At 37.3% G+C, this 17440-nt stretch overlaps 1 protein-coding gene across 5 annotated transcripts in view; it reads left to right on the forward strand.

Annotated features, from left to right (window-relative positions):
* LOC117331619 (FERM domain-containing protein 4A-like) overlaps positions 1-17440 on the forward strand; it is a 169438-nt gene that overhangs the window by 98851 nt on the left and 53147 nt on the right. For all 5 annotated transcript variants that reach the window (XM_033890440.1, XM_033890437.1, XM_033890436.1 and 2 more), the window contains 4 exons: positions 168-266; positions 832-916; positions 8364-8443; positions 13322-13405. In XM_033890440.1, the coding sequence (XP_033746331.1) occupies positions 168-266; positions 832-916; positions 8364-8443; positions 13322-13405 (348 nt within the window). The remainder of the gene's footprint in view (positions 1-167; positions 267-831; positions 917-8363; positions 8444-13321; positions 13406-17440) is intronic.

Here is a 17440-nt window from a genome sequence, read left to right on the forward strand (position 1 = left end):
ATCCCAAAATACTACTGCTGGTGGAATTCAAATTATTTCAACAATTAACTGATACTTTTTTCAAGTGATATTTTCTCAGGGTTTCAATGTCTTTGAAATGTTACAGAATGTCAGCAATGGAGATTTCACACGTGATATAATTATAATGCTGTGTTTGTTTATTACAGATCTCGAGGGAACCATAACTGGCTCAACCCTGATAAACGAGTACTGGAACACGACTTTCCTAAAAAAGTCAACGTATTAGTTCTATTTTTTGCAGTGCGGTAAGTATTTTATCTCAAAAATGGTAATAGCATTGATCCATATCCAATTTAAGTTTTTCTTTGATGTAATATTGGTGTACATTTCATCAAAAGAATGCGAGGAAATTGCGTAAGTTTTTATGTTCTTTAAGAAAGATGTTAATGATGTGATAATCTGTTGTGAGTGTTTGTGTAAGAACGGTCATAACCCTGGATGAAAACTATGGGATGTTAAGTCATCTGAACAGATTCTGGAGGATTACCCGTATATGTTGTGATGTTAGGGGAGGTTTATAGAAGGACCAGCCATATCAGTGATTCATTGGAAGGTGGACACTGATTCATAACACTAGACTGACTCACTCTTGTACTCCAGGTAGCACTTAGGTTGTAAAAAATCAATTCAATTTTTAATTAAACATGATGATGATATATAAAGTATTTATAACCCCTTGAACTGATTAAAATATTTCATAAAGCTTTTTTCTATTGTCTTCTCAATACCAATGCTTCAGTTTTAAGTTTAAAAATGTCATATATTTTGTTTTCCTGCAGCTACAATAATTTAAACATTTCGATTTTGCAGGAATTATGTTGAAACTATTGCCAACCTTCGAGATGCAGCTACTGTAGAATTATTTTACCTCAATGCAAAACAAGCTATATTCACGGTAAGTTAATGTTTTCTCTGCCTATTATATAGTGTTAGCGTCAGATATAGGATTCCGATGCAATGCTTAAATTTTAAGCTGCCAACAGAAATTAGACCTTGAAAATACCAAGGTTCAACACACTGTAAATCAACCTCTTATAAGATTTATTGTATGTTACTTATATATATGTTCCTGATCACAGCTAATCTGGTCTGGGAATCCTAATTAGCTGGAAAATACCAAAGGTTGCTGTTGTGGAAGTAAATTGAGTGGTGCTGGTCTTGGTTCAGGTATCTCTGGGTTTGACAATACCATAAAATTATACTTTCTCTTATTGCAGGGTATTGAAACAATCTTTTTATTAAGGTTACCTTCATTAATGCAAAAAATGAAATTAATGTTTTTGTTTAAATGTAAACCTCATTTGTCCCCTATGGGTGACACTGGGGGAACTAAATGTTTCCTGGCCATGTGTCTTGTACCTATACCTGACACCAAAATTTGTGCTTTAGCGGCTTCATTCCTGGAAGAATTGGACTAACACAATGATAAAGGACTATAATATTTCAGACAAGTTCAAGTTTGAGAGTCTTTTGATTAATGTCAAGGTCACTGTTATTGTTTTAAGCAGGGATTGGTAGGGAACATATATGGCTTTAGCAATAACCTTTATGCTTGTTTGAAAAGTAAGCATTTCCCATCCATAGTAAAAGTTAGTTTTTCCCATCCCTGGTAAAAATTAGTATTACTATTTCCCATCCATAGTAGAAGTTATTATTTCCCATTCCTGGGAAAAGCTAGTATTTGCCGTCCAATTGGTAGTATTTTCTGTGGAGATATATATGAATGAGACATTAGACTTGTGTTCCCAGTGTTTATTAGTCACCTGTCGGGGAAACCTGGTTACTATAGGTTTCCTTCCCATCTGTGTGTCGGTCTATCAGTCCGCCAACTCAGTTTTCCACACTTTTTTGGCCATGCTTCAAGGTATGTCGGTGAATATTAGTATGTTTCTTCAGTATGAGTAGCTACAGATCACTTCAAGTTTACGGGTATTTGGGTCAAGGTCACTGTTACTATTTTTAGCTGGGTCAGTAAGGGACATGTATTACTTCAGCAATACCCAGCATGCTTTTATACTGCTGTTTACTCAGCATTCTACTCACTAACATATATATAGGTTATTCTGGTTGCGTACTTGTTAAAATGTTTTTGATTGCCCTTGTCACCATAATAGATAGCCCCAATCTCATCATATTGCTATAATGGACCTAGTGTAATGAAGGTGGTGTCAGTCTTCTGTGACAGATAAGGCTGTGTAATCACTGGGTATATGGTAAAACAGCTGGTGTTCAGTAACAAATACTGACATCTCTAATAGCTTCATGTTATTGATAAGATTTTTTCCTTCTTACTTTTGGAACAAAGAGTTGTATTACTTATTACTTGTCCACCCAAAACTGTTGTATAGTCCCTCACATTGAACTCCATAAACAGAGGTGGTGACGTCATGATGGCAGTGACTGAATGGTAAAAGGTGTGGTTTGTAGGCTGTATTGTGTCCTCTAATGATAGTTATAAAACAGATACTGGCTATACTAATTCTAAACACATACAATATTTAGGGTATTTTACGTGATTTTTTTCTTTTCTTTGACATGGGGTCAATTAGATTAAAGGTACAATTTAATCCTATTTCTAATCATGGAAACACAAATCAAGAAATAAAATCTAATTTATGTTCTTTATAATTGTGAAATCGGAAGGGGAAGCCACTCTCTGCCTATTGTGATGTTCTGATAAATTTTGTGCATAGGGGTCATTTGTGACCTAATGCCACTGTTAATGGGGTGTTTTACCGGTAGTGAATTAAGTGGACTAGAGATGCTCATTGTGTTGATAGGAATACATCACTTAGGCTGGAACAGATCCCCAGGGAATCAGGTCATAGACATATCAGTGTGAAGGGTCCCTTCAGGTTAGAGGGTTCAATTGAACTAGTCCTTTTGTCAAGTACCCAGAGTTATCACCCCATTACCTCAAGGTCCAAGGTGGAGGCATTACCATTGTGTGGTGTTGTGACAGAACGTTGGGCATTCTTTATTATGATAGAGGATAGAGGCAGTAGAGGAAAGGACATTGGGTATAAGAGGATAGAGGCAGTAGAGGAAAGCACATTGGGTATAAGAGGATAGAGGCAGTAGAGGAAAGCACATTGGGTATAAGAGGATAGAGGCAGTAGAGGAAAGGACATTGGGTATAAGAGGATAGAGGCAGTAGAGGAAAGCACATTGGGTATAAGAGGATAGAGGCAGTAGAGGAAAGGACATTGGGTATAAGAGGATAGAGGCAGTAGAGGAAAGGACATTGGGTATAAGAGGATAGAGGCAGTAGAGGAAAGCACATTGGGTATAAGAGGATAGAGGCAGTAGAGGAAAGGACATTGGGTATAACAGGATAGAGGCAGTAGAGGAAAGGACATTGGGTATAAGAGGATAGAGGCAGTAGAGGAAAGCACATTGGGTATAAGAGGATAGAGGCAGTGGAGGAAAGCACATTGGGTATAAGAGGATAGAGGCAGTAGAGGAAAGCACATTGGGTATAAGAGGATAGAGGCAGTAGAGGAAAGGACATTGGGTATAAGGGGATAGAGGCAGTAGAGGAAAGCACATTGGGTATAAGAGGATAGAGGCAGTAGAGGAAAGCACATTGGGTATAAGGGGATAGAGGCAGTGGAGGAAAGCACATTGGGTATAAGAGGATAGAGGCAGTAGAGGAAAGGACATTGGGTATAAAAGGATAGAGGCAGTAGAGGAAAGCACATTGGGTATAAGAGGATAGAGGCAGTAGAGGAAAGCACATTGGGTATAAGAGGATAGAGGCAGTAGAGGAAAGCACATTGGGTATAAGAGGATAGAGGCAGTAAAGGAAAGCACATTGGGTATAAGAGGATAGAGGCAGTAGAGGAAAGCACATTGGGTATAAGAGGATAGAGGCAGTAGAGGAAAGCACATTGGGTATAAGAGGATAGAGGCAGTAGAGGAAAGCACATTGGGTATAAAAGGATAGAGGCAGTAGAGGAAAGGACATTGGGTATAAGAGGATAGAGGCAGTGGAGGAAAGGACATTGGGTATAAAAGGATAGAGGCAGTAGAGGAAAGAACATTGGGTATAAAAGGATAGAGGCAGTAGAGGAAAGCACATTGGGTATAAGAGGATAGAGGCAGTAGAGGAAAGCACATTGGGTATAAGAGGATAGAGGCAGTAGAGGAAAGGACATTGGGTATAAGAGGATAGAGGCAGTAGAGGAAAGGACATTGGGTATAAGAGGATAGAGGCAGTAGAGGAAAGCACATTGGGTATAAGAGGATAGAGGCAGTAGAGGAAAGCACATTGGGTATAAGAGGATAGAGGCAGTAGAGGAAAGGCACATTGGGTATAAGAGGATAGAGGCAGTAGAGGAAAGGCACATTGGGTATAAGAGGATAGAGGCAGTAGAGGAAAGGACATTGGGTATAAGAGGATAGAGGCAGTAGAGGAAAGGACATTGGGTATAAGAGGATAGAGGCAGTGGAGGAAAGAACATTGGGTATAAGAGGATAGAGGCAGTAGAGGAAAGAACATTGGGTATAAGAGGATAGAGGCAGTGGAGGAAAGAACATTGGGTATAAGAGGATAGAGGCAGTAGAGGAAAGGACATTGGGTATAAGAGGATAGAGGCAGTAGAGGAAAGGACATTGGGTATAAAAGGATAGAGGCAGTAGAGGAAAGCACATTGGGTATAAAAGGATAGAGGCAGTAGAGGAAAGAACATTGGGTATAAGAGGATAGAGGCAGTAGAGGAAAGCACATTGGGTATAAGAGGATAGAGGCAGTAGAGGAAAGCACATTGGGTATAAAAGGATAGAGGCAGTGGAGGAAAGCACATTGGGTATAAAAGGATAGAGGCAGTAGAGGAAAGCACATTGGGTATAAGAGGATAGAGGCAGTAGAGGAAAGCACATTGGGTATAAGAGGATAGAGGCAGTAGAGGAAAGCACATTGGGTATAAGAGGATAGAGGCAGTAGAGGAAAGCACATTGGGTATAAGAGGATAGAGGCAGTGGAGGAAAGCACATTGGGTATAAAGGATAGAGGCAGTAGAGGAAGCACAGTGGGATAAGAGGATAGAGGCAGTAAGGAAGCAACTTTGGGTATAAAAGGATAGAGGCAGTAGGAGGAAAGCACATTGGGTATAAGAGGATAGAGGGCAGTAGAGGAAAGCACATTGGGTATAAAGGATAGAGGGCAGTTAGAGGAAAGCACATTGGGTATAAAAGGATAGAGGCAGTAGAGGAAAGCACATTGGGTATAAAAGGATAGAGGCAGTAGAGGAAAGCACATTGGGTATAAGAGGATAGAGGCAGTAGAGGAAAGGACATTGGGTATAAGAGGAAAGAGGCAGTAGAGGAAAGCACATTGGGTATAAGAGGATAGAGGCAGTAGAGGAAAGAACATTGGGTATAAGAGGATAGAGGCAGTAGAGGAAAGCACATTGGGTATAAAAGGATAGAGGCAGTGGAGGAAAGAACATTGGGTATAAAAGGATAGAGGCAGTAGAGGAAAGCACATTGGGTATAAGAGGATAGAGGCAGTGGAGGAAAGAACATTGGGTATAAGAGGATAGAGGCAGTAGAGGAAAGCACATTGGGTATAAGAGGATAGAGGCAGTAGAGGAAAGAACATTGGGTATAAGAGGATAGAGGCAGTAGAGGAAAGAACATTGGGTATAAAAGGATAGAGGCAGTGGAGGAAAGAACATTGGGTATAAAAGGATAGAGGCAGTAGAGGAAAGAACATTGGGTATAAAAGGATAGAGGCAGTGGAGGAAAGAACATTGGGTATAAGAAGTAATTGTTTTGGAGGAAGGACATTGGTTCTAAGGGGATGTGGCTAGGGGAATGGTTTGGACAGAATGGAAGGAGGTTGCATATTAAGGGGTCATTATTTTGGTGAAAGTGCATTGGGTGTTAGGTTGTTTTGGAGGAATGGCATTGGGTGTTAGGTTGTTTTGGAGGAATGCTATTGGGTGTTAGGTTGTTATGGAGGAATGTCATTGAGTATTAGGTTGTTATGGAGGAATGGCATTGGGTATTAGGTTGTTATGGAGGAATGGCATTGGGTGTTAGGTTGTTTTGGAGGAATGTCATTGAGTATTTGGTTGTTATGGAGGAATGGCATTGAGTATTAGGTTGTTTTGGAGGAATTGCATTGAGTATTAGGTTGTTTTGGAGGAATGGCATTGAGTATTAGGTTGTTTTGGAGGAATGGCATTGGGTGTTAGGTTGTTATGGAGGAATGGCATTGGGTGTTAGGTTGTTATGGAGGAATGGCATTGGGTGTTAGGTTGTTATGGAGGAATGCGTTGGGTGTTAGGTTGTTTTGGAGGAATGGCATTGGGTGTTAGGTTGTTATGGAGGAATGGCATTGGGTGTTAGGTTGTTATGGAGGAATGGCATTGGGTGTTAGGTTGTTTTGGAGGAATGGCATTGGGTGTTAGGTTGTTTTGGAGGAATGTCATTGAGTATTAGGTTGTTATGGAGGAATGGCATTGAGTGTTAGGTTGTTATGGAGGAATGGCATTGGGTGTTAGGTTGTTATGGAGGAATGGCATTGGGTGTTAGGTTGTTTTGGAGGAATGGCATTGGGTGTTAGGTTGTTTTGGAGGAATGGCATTGGGTGTTAGGTTGTTTTGGAGGAATGGCATTGGGTGTTAGGTTGTTTTGGAGGAATGGCATTGGGTGTTAGGTTGTTATGGAGGAATGGCATTGGGTGTTAGGTTGTTATGGAGGAATGGCATTGGGTGTTAGGTTGTTATGGAGGAATGGCATTGGGTGTTAGGTTGTTTTGAAAGAATTGATAAGGCCAATGATTTGGCAGAGAAAGATCTTGTACATTGTTCAATCCATTTCACTGAAACATACTGTCAATTAAATTTGTTGAAATGAGAAAGATCTTGATCAAGATTATAGGTACCATAATTGTTAAAAAAAGGTGATCTGAGATGCATAGAAAGTAGTTAGGGATCAAGGTTCATGCAAATGTATGCAATGTCTTGTGTAGACACTGACTCTGTATGTCAAGTCCTTCTGGAAGTAGGGCCTCTTAATGATGAGGCTGAGCATTCAACACTAGAGCATTGTCCTTAGAGTCAAGGGTGATGAGGGTTGTCAGTAACTGTCAGTACAAGGAATGTAGCCGATCATAGCAGAGAGGGTCATAACTCAATGTGTTTCTCTCCCCATCAGCAGTAACTTCAGACAACAGGCTCTGCTGGGGAAGGATATTACAGGTATAATGGTTTTGTCGACTTGTGCCTGTCTGTCCTAATGTGTGACTTCCCCTAGACCAGATTATTGGGGATTAGCTTTTTGTCTGTCTATTTGTCCTAGTGTACTGGTGTTCAGTGTTGGGGATTGGTAGCATTGTGTCTGTCTATTTGTCCTAGTGTACTGGCGGTCAGTGTTGGGGACTAGCATTGTGTCTGTCTATTTGTCCTAGTGTACTGGTGGTCAGTGTTGGGGATTAGCATTGTGTCTGTCTATTTGTCCTAGTGTATGGCAGTCAGTGTTGGGGATTAGCATTGTGTCTGTCTATTTGTCCTAGTGTACTGGCGGTCAGTGTTGGGGATTAGCATTGTGTCTGTCTATGTGTCCTAGTGTACTGGCAGTCAGTGTTGGGGATTAGCATTGTGTCTATCTATTTGTCCTAGTGTACTGGCGGTCAGTGTTGGGGATTAGTATTGTGTCTGTCTATTTGTCCTAGTGTACTGGCGGTCAGTGTTGGGGACTAGCATTGTGTCTGTCTATTTGTCCTAGTGTACTGACGGTCAGTGTTGGGGAATTAGCATTGTGTCTGTCTATGTGTCCTAGTGTACTGGCGGTCAGTGTTGGGGATTAGTATTGTGTCTGTCTATTTGTCCTAGTGTACTGGCGGTCAGTGTTGGGGACTAGCATTGTGTCTGTCTATTTGTCCTAGTGTACTGACGGTCAGTGTTGGGAATTAGCATTGTGTCTGTCTATGTGCTGGCGGTCAGTGTTGGGGATTAGTATTGTGTCTGTCTATTTGTCCTAGTGTATGGCGGTCAGTCCAAGGTCTAGCATTGTACATGTCTGTGTGTCCTTGAGCTCGAGACTGATATTTGTTTGTTTGCGTCTGTTTGTCTGCTTGTCTGTCCGTCCTTTTGTCTGTTTGTCTGTCTGTTTGTCTGTCCTTTTGTCTGTTTTGTCAGTCTGTCTGTCCTTTTGTCTGTTTTGTCAGTCTGTCTGTCCTTTTGTCTGTTTTGTCAGTCTGTCTGTCCGTTTTGTCTGTTTTGATGTCCCTGTGATTGTCCCTATGTCCTCATGTTTAATATCATTGTAATGAGATATTATTGTGCTGAGTAACATTTGTACATCCTTATAAGATGTTTGTTCCTTGTTTGCAGGGCCAGATTGAGTGCGACAGTGAGACAGTGTTTGAGTTAGCAGCCTATGTATTACAGGGGAACTTTGGAGACTATGTAGAGTAAGTATCATTTGGATTTATTTCACTTTTGTTTCAATAAGTGACTTTATGAAAGTAAACTGTATCAATCATTACATATAGCATCCCCGCACCAATCCTATACATGTTATAGCAGTTTCAGAAGGCATGTAAGGAAAAATAAAATTATCATATAAGCACCCTGAGAAAGTATTTACATTAATGAATACAAATTTGACCATTATAACTCTGAAAATATATTTACATTGATATTGATATGAATACAAATTTCACCATAGTGTATTGATTAAATCTGGAAAATACGATGTCCTAAACATTATCATTTTAATCAGAAGTATGGAGAGTACCTCCATCCATATCTGTTCTATTGTCTGTGACCCAGAATAAAACAAAGGTTTCTGATCAATTATTGATATGTCTGTTAACATGTCAAAACTTATAAAACTCTCATCATTCTATATGTTTTGATTCTGGCTGACAATATGATGGTTGATGTATGAATATTTTAAGCTGAGGAATGTGTCCTGACTGGCTGGTCTGTGTACGTGGCATCTGTCACAACAGTGTCGTCTAAGGTCATTCATTGTCCTCTTACGGCCCTTCATTGTCCTCTTACGGCCCTTCATTGTCCTCTTACGGCCCTTCATTGTCCTCTTACGGCCCTTCATTGAAGGCAGTTGTCTCAGGATACTAAAGAGAAGTTATCTTGAGGTCCTGTATCATAAACAGCAGTGGTCCTACATTGATGTCATTACAATATAGTTCTCTATATTATGGTCTCATTTTGAAGGCAGTATACTACAGTTCTCTAGATTACTAATTAGAGGTCTTTATTGAAGGTAGTATACTCAGTTATCTAGATTACTAATTAGAGGTCTTTATTGGAGGTAGTATACTACAGTTCTCTAGATTACTAATTAGAGTTCTTTATTGGAGGTAGTATACTACAGTTATCTAGATTACTAATTAGAGTTCTTTATTGAAGGTAGTATACTACAGTTCTCTAGATTACTAATTAGAGTTCTTTATTGAAGGTAGTATACTACAGTTATCTAGATTACTAATTAGAGTTCTTTATTGAAGGTAGTATACTACAGTTCTCTTGATTACTAATTAGAGTTCTTTATTGAAGGTAGTATACTACAGTTCTCTAGATTACTAATTAGAGTTCTTTATTGAAGGTAGTATACTACAGTTATCTAGATTACTAATTAGAGTTCTTTATTGAAGGTAGTATACTACAGTTCTCTTGATTACTAATTAGAGTTCTTTATTGAAGGTAGTATACTACAGTTATCTAGATTACTAATTAGAGTTCTTTATTGAAGGTAGTATACTACAGTTCTCTAGATTACTAATTAGATTTCTTTATTGGAGGTAGTATACTACAGTTATCTAGATTACTAATTAGAGTTCTTTATTGAAGGTAATCTGCTCTAGTATTCTATATAAGGGGCCTTACTAGTGAAATTGATACTAGTATATATATTAGAGTGATGGTGGCCTGCAATACAGGCCAGATAATAATATATGCTCAAATCTACAGCCTTCTATGAAGATCCTAGAAGATTGTAACTGATGGCCCTCTACACTGAAGGGATTATCATTCTACTTTATGGCGGAGTGTCTAATACTTAAAACTTTTAAATTTACTTTCGCTTTTTATCTTAATAATCAATTTGATTATTTGGCCACTTAAAGGGACACATGCATTCCTACTTTATATCAATTAAGAATATGATATATTAACCCTGTGTAAAGAGAACACCACTGGCTTTATAATTGCTGGTCAGATTAGATAAGGTTTTGATAACACAGGGTAGAAAAAATACCCATGCACTAGTGTGTTATCGGTGATCTAGTCTGGACAGGTTAACAATTAAAGTTCTGTCTTCAGTATTGATAATTTGTAATAATGTCTGGTGATATCAGGACACGAAATGTGTCTCCGATCTATACTGTGATGATGTGACGGGACACTGTGTATGATCTATACTGTGATGATGTGACGGGACACTGTGTGTATGATCTATACTGTGATGATGTGATGGGACACTGTGTGTATCATCATCTGTCCAGTCTCATGTTAAAACTACGTAAAGAATGTATTAGAGAGTGGTTATTAATACATATCAGGTCGCTATTCTTTGAGTGCTCAGGACCCTGATACAGTGGTAATTTGTCTCATTTTACCAGAAGCATGAATTTGTGGTGATATACTAGGCTCCTGTTGTCATAGGTCACTACTGTAGTCATTCTACTGTCAGCCTTGATAGCTTTAAATTCTCAGTCATTATGTGAATGCTGTACTTATACATTATCTGTTGGTCCCCTCAATCTGTTTTCTATGATTTTTGCATCTAAGACTTCCTATTTTTAGTGAGAATTTCAACAATTTAAAAAATTAAGAACAAATTAGCCTGTAAACATGATTAGAAATATCAGATCAAAGATGGCCTACCTTTTGTACTGGAGCTTTTTACTTTCATAAAATGAATCTGAGCTGGAAAATTAGTTACTTGCTAAAAGGCAAATAATAAAGTATATATATTAATTTGACAGGATAACCTGAATTTTTTTTTACAAATCATAATTAATCTTTGAACTTGTAAAAATTGCACTTAGACCACCAGCTGTTTTTGAATTTGTAGGGGTATGGAATTTAAATAAATCTCAAAATTTGAATAGTATTTAGGGACATGTAGATATCTTAGTTAAAATGTGCTGAATGTTAATCTGTGATATATACATCTAATGGAATGATATCTAGAATTTTTAAGGATTTTTTTTGACCCTGTGATGGAGTAGTAGGGAAGGGTAACCTAGGGGCTGCCTCTAGCCTTATGATGTACTGGAATCCAGCGACAAGATAGAATATGTCCACTTTGTAACGCTGGTACTGGAGATGAGTTCCATTTTTTATTTGTGTGTAACAACCATAATGTACTCCAGTTGGGTAGTAAATATATCCCAAATTACTACTACAGAAATCCTAATTACTTTAAAATGAAAGGAATGTTCTCAATCTTTTATAAGAAACAGTCTATGAATGTCAGTTTATTTATCCAAAAACTAGTCAAGTTATTATAACACACCTTTATCATCCAGCATTGTGATTATGCAGTATGTAAGCTTTATTATATTAATAATTATATTTATGAAAGGTTAAAATATACTTATTTTTCCACATTTCCTCTTCAAATTATATTATACTTTGCCTGTCATGCATCCATTCTGTTAAAAATGTCTGACCTCTTGTTATACACTATTTTGTGTGTCTGAGTGAAAAATAAAAATCTTGAAATCTTGATGTATGACCCTCTCTATGATGCTTCAGACGTAGTTGGCATAGCTAGCAAACATTTCATGTTATTGACTGCATGGTGAGCTGGACAGATAAACCCCAGGGTCTGTTAGAATGACCATTGCAGATCAGACACCTATAGTGTAGTAGACGATCAGACACCTATAGTGTAGTAGACCATCAGACACCTATAGTGTAGTAGACCATCAGACATCTATAGTGTAGTAGACCATCAGACCATCAGACATCTATAGTGTAGTAGACCATCAGACATCTATAGTGTAGTAGACCATCAGACACCTATAGTGTAGTAGACCATCAGACATCTATAGTGTAGTAGACCATCAGACATCTATAGTGTAGTAGACCATCAGACACCTATAGTGTAGTAGACCATCAGACATCTATAGTGTAGTAGACCATCAGACATCTATAGTGTAGTAGACCATCAGACATCTATAGTGTAGTAGACCATCAGACATCTATAGTGTAGTAGACCATCAGACACCTATAGTGTAGTAGACCATCAGACATCTATAGTGTAGTAGACCATCAGACATCTATAGTGTAGTAGACCATCAGACACCTATAGTGTAGTAGACCATCAGACACCTATAGTGTAGTAGACCATCAGACATCTATAGTGTAGTAGACCATCAGACATCTATAGTGTAGTAGACCATCAGACATCTATAGTGTAGTAGACCATCAGACATCTATAGTGTAGTAGACCATCAGACATCTATAGTGTAGTAGACCATCAGACATCTATAGTGTAGTAGACCATCAGACACCTATAGTGTAGTAGACCATCAGACACCTATAGTGTAGTAGACCATCAGACATCTATAGTGTAGTAGACCATCAGACATCTATAGTGTAGTAGACCATCAGACATCTATAGTGTAGTAGACCATCAGACACCTATAGTGTAGTAGAGTATCAGACATCTATAGTGTAGTAGACCATCAGACACCTATAGTGTAGTAGACCATCAGACATCTATAGTGTAGTAGACCATCAGACATCTATAGTGTAGTAGAGTATCAGACATTTATAGTGTAGTAGACCATCAGACATCTATAGTGTAGTAGACCATCAGACATCTATAGTGTAGTAGACCATCAGACATCTATAGTGTAGTAGACCATCAGACATCTATAGTGTAGTAGACCATCAGACATCTATAGTGTAGTAGACCATCAGACATCTATAGTGTAGTAGACCATCAGACATCTATAGTGTAGTAGACCATCAGACATCTATAGTGTAGTAGACCATCAGACACTATAGTGTAGTAGAGTATCAGACATCTATAGTGTAGTAGACCATCAGACACCTGTAATGTAGTAGACCATCAGACATCTATAGTGTAGTAGACCATCAGACATCTATAGTGTATCAAAACTTTTAATGTCATATATATTTCCTGGAGCCCGAAAGTGATCCTTTTGTTACTGGGGACCCACCAGTTATAATAAACAGATGACGCTAGTATTGGAGTATTTTGAAACGGCCTATAGATTGTGCTGCAGGAGACAGCAGTTTGTTGGAGACAGCAGCCACAGTAACAGTTGTCTTGTTTTCACTTGCAGTGATGCCACCACGCGGGATGACCTTAGGAAACTGCCTGTGATACCTACCAGTGCCTTGAAGGAACACCCTTCCATATCATACTGGTAAGTACTGGTAAACCATACAACTCTCAGGTAGCTAGCTCCCCCTGGGCAGGGATCTAGTGTGACATTGTGATTAACAATGCTTGTGCTGTCATTTATGGTTTTGATTTGGAGAATATGGCTTGTTATGCAGCAGACTGTTCAATATTGACAGAACACAGGTAGATAATGCAAATTATTTTTTACAAAATCAATTTGGAACACATGTCACCTAATTAAAAAAATATAAAAAAAAATTTGAATGTTTTGAATTTTATGTGTTATGGCAGTGATTAATGAGGGCTCTTGGATTTCCAGGGAAATATATTGATTTTGTCTCCGGCTGCCTTCCTGTTTTTTTATTGTGATCCATTAACATTGGTGATTCCTGCATGGTGTCTTAGCCTATGGTCAATGTTCGTGTAGGAGATGATTACATAATCAGTCCGGAGATACTCTATCTGCCTCTAATTTGTCATGGTGATATTGATGGTATTGGATTATGAACAAAACTGTGTGCTGTCTGCTAGGTACTCGCTCCTTCCTGCAAATGTTGACAAGGGAAAAGCTTTGTTGGGGTATTATATTATTGATCATTACTTCTTTTGTATATTTGAGATGAATTAAAATCTACAATTTAGAAGATGAAGTATTGTTACTTGTGAACTTATTAGAATATTACACATCATTATTAATGCAATCATAATACTATGGATGACATGGGTTGAATAATTTAGGATATAACGAAATTTGTAGAGATATTTTGTGTGTTGATTGTGTGTATGATGTCATTCATTGATTCAAATTTGATCGAATGTGTGATAAAATTGTCCAGTGTTGTCAGACGAGAGGTTGATTGTTGCTCTACATCAGAGACGACCTAATTAAGTTTTAATCATTGTGTGTGAATCATTGACAGAGATCACTGATAAAGCACTGGCTTGTCTGTTTAGATAGTAACATATATATATACGTTTAAAACAAGATCAGCATACTTATAGTTGTTTAGATAGTAACATATATATGTACGTTTATAACAAGATCAGCATACTTATAGTTGTTTAGATAGTAAAATATATATGTACGTTTATAACAAGATCAGCATACTTATAGTTGTTTAGATAGTAAAATATATATGTACGTTTATAACAAGATCAGCATACTTATAGTTGTTTAGATAGTAAAATATATATGTACGTTTATAACAAGATCAGCATACTTATAGTTGTTTAGATAGTAAAATATATATGTACGTTTATAACAAGATCAGCATACTTATAGTTGTTTAGATAGTAAAATATATATGTACGTTTATAACAAGATCAGCATACTTATACTTGTTTAGATAGTAAAATATATATGTACGTTTATAACAAGATCAGCATACTTATAGTTGTTTAGATAGTAAAATATATATGTACGTTTATAACAAGATCAGCATACTTATAGTTGTTTAGATAGTAAAATATATATATACGTTTATAACAAGATCAGCATACTTATAGTTGTTTAGATAGTAAAATATATATATACATTTATAACAAGATCAGCATACTTATACTTGTTTTGATAGTAAAATATATATGTACGTTTATAACAAGATCAGCATACTTATAGTTGTTTAGATAGTAAAATATATATGTACGTTTATAACAAGATCAGCATACTTATAGTTGTTTAGATAGTAAAATATATATATACGTTTATAACAAGATCAGCATACTTATAGTTGTTTAGATAGTAAAATATATATATGCGTTTATAACAAGATCAGCATACTTATAGTTGTTTAGATAGTAAAATATATATGTACGTTTATAACAAGATCAGCATATAGTCCTTCAAGGAGACACAATAACATGGGGCAGGAAATAGATAATGTATTCATGGTAGAATTAATGAGAGGTGATTACTTTAATGCCATGGACTGGAAATATTCCTGGTAAACTGGCATCACATTGTCTCACAGTAGAAGACATTAGATGACAGTCTATAAGGTGGTAAATCAGAGTTCCAACTTGTTGCAACATTGTTGTACATAATATATTTATCAGCAAGTCAAGGTGATATCAAGTCAGTTGTCGCCTCTTGCTGTACTGGAACTTATTATGAATTGTGATATGTGATTAATTAGATATCTTAGTTGATGTCTGTGAGGCACGTCCTTAATTGACCCCGGCCATTAATAGGACGTTAAACAAAATAAACCAAACCAAAACAAAATAAACCAAACCAAATAAACCAAAGTCTGTGAGGCTTTATTATTGGGTGAATAATCTTCGTATACAGAAGTAAAAAATGCTATAGTGACACACAGCAATTTGTTTTCTCATTGACACAGCTTGTTTACTGATAATAATGGTCATGTTGTCAGTTATCTTAGCTTACAATGTATTCAGGCAACACTAAATACAACATAATTATACTTAACTGTCAGATTCAGTTTGACCAAATACACCTTTTTTATTCTGCCTCATCCTCAAATGGTCTGAGGCAGTATAATCTTCAGCCTTTAGATGTGTAGTGTTTGTAATTGATGTCTATGATGTTAGTAAACACTATAATAATGACTGCAGTAATAACAATACATTCCAAAGTCATGTCAGAGGAAACACAAGTCATGTCAGAGGAAACACATTTTACAATTAAACTGCACCATCTGTTTGAGGATATTAAACATCAGAGAATCTAGTGCCTATGTAGACAAGGATGGTTATAGAAACCAGACTGTGCAGCCAATTCCAAAGTAGTCAGGAAATAGCCATCACTAAACATTAATGGTCTTCCGGAAATGAACAAAATTGTTAAATTTCATTTTTGGAGTTTGTCTCATTGAAGTGTTGTATGGAATGAAAAATAACAATGCAGACTGGAAGTTTGTATGGAGATTGTAGACTGAAGGTTTCTACACAGATAGATTTAGTTTATCTTGATGTTGTTTGCAGAAAATGTCAGGAAGATGGTTGATAAAGAGTGACTGTAACTTCCTATAGATTAGGAGACATTAGGTAGACTACAATTATCTCCAACACAGACAATATTAGAGTTATTGCTCCATACTGGCGTATTAAAGATACCGGTCTATGTATTTGCAGCCATATTGGCTATTCCTGTTATTCGTCTATACTTATCACATATATTGTATTGTTATTTATGAGTTATTGGCCAGGACAGGCAATGAAGGAACCATTGTAGAGAATGACTTGGGGTCAGACTTCTCTCTCCATACATGGACATTATTATACTCATGACTTTACATATATGGTTGTATTAGCATGTTATATAAATATATATGTCAAAACATACTTCGGAGAGTAGGAGAAAAATGATAACCCGTACTAAGTGAATAGAGTGAAGAAATTTCAAGTATGTTTAAGAAGTTATCTCTCATCCATTTGTCATTTTTGACAATAAATGTTTTTAAATCAAGAAATTTCAGTGCGTCTTATTACGCGGTTTGAGATTCCACTGTTTTACCCAATAGAACAATGGAGGATTCCCTGACTACCAATACACAATTACACAGACTAGGTGGAAGGATCTCTGCCTGCCTTTAATATATTAAATGTGGAAATTCTGACAGATTGGTTAGAAAAAGTTTCCATCTCTCTCCTGTATAAATGTAAATGTAATACTGCTAGATCTATCCTGTTATGGATTCTTCGGTTCACTTGATAGAATATATTACAGTAATGGCGTCTGCCCCTGGACTGGCCATACAGCTATAGACCTGCCAATAACTTTCAACAGATTATCCGTCTCTTACGTAACATTGATTATTCCTTAGCCGTATGCTGGTTCACAAGGTAATACAAGGTAATTGGGTTTTGTGCCCTACTTGATCAATCCAGTCAGGTTCCATTGGATTTTCTAAGGAGTTGTCACGGTAAAAACTAGCATGTATTACAGGGTTCCTAGATACCGTATTTGACCTAATAAGGGCGCAGGGCGCGGGTAATATTGACAGTGGGGGCGCCCTTATTAAGATTAGTTATTCTGAAGTTTTATGAAACAGACTATACCTATACCCAAGGCTGTGGAAACGGTAAAATATTC

Source organism: Pecten maximus, chromosome 7 (assembly GCF_902652985.1).
Source record: "Pecten maximus chromosome 7, xPecMax1.1, whole genome shotgun sequence".
NCBI lineage: Eukaryota > Metazoa > Mollusca > Bivalvia > Pectinida > Pectinidae > Pecten > Pecten maximus.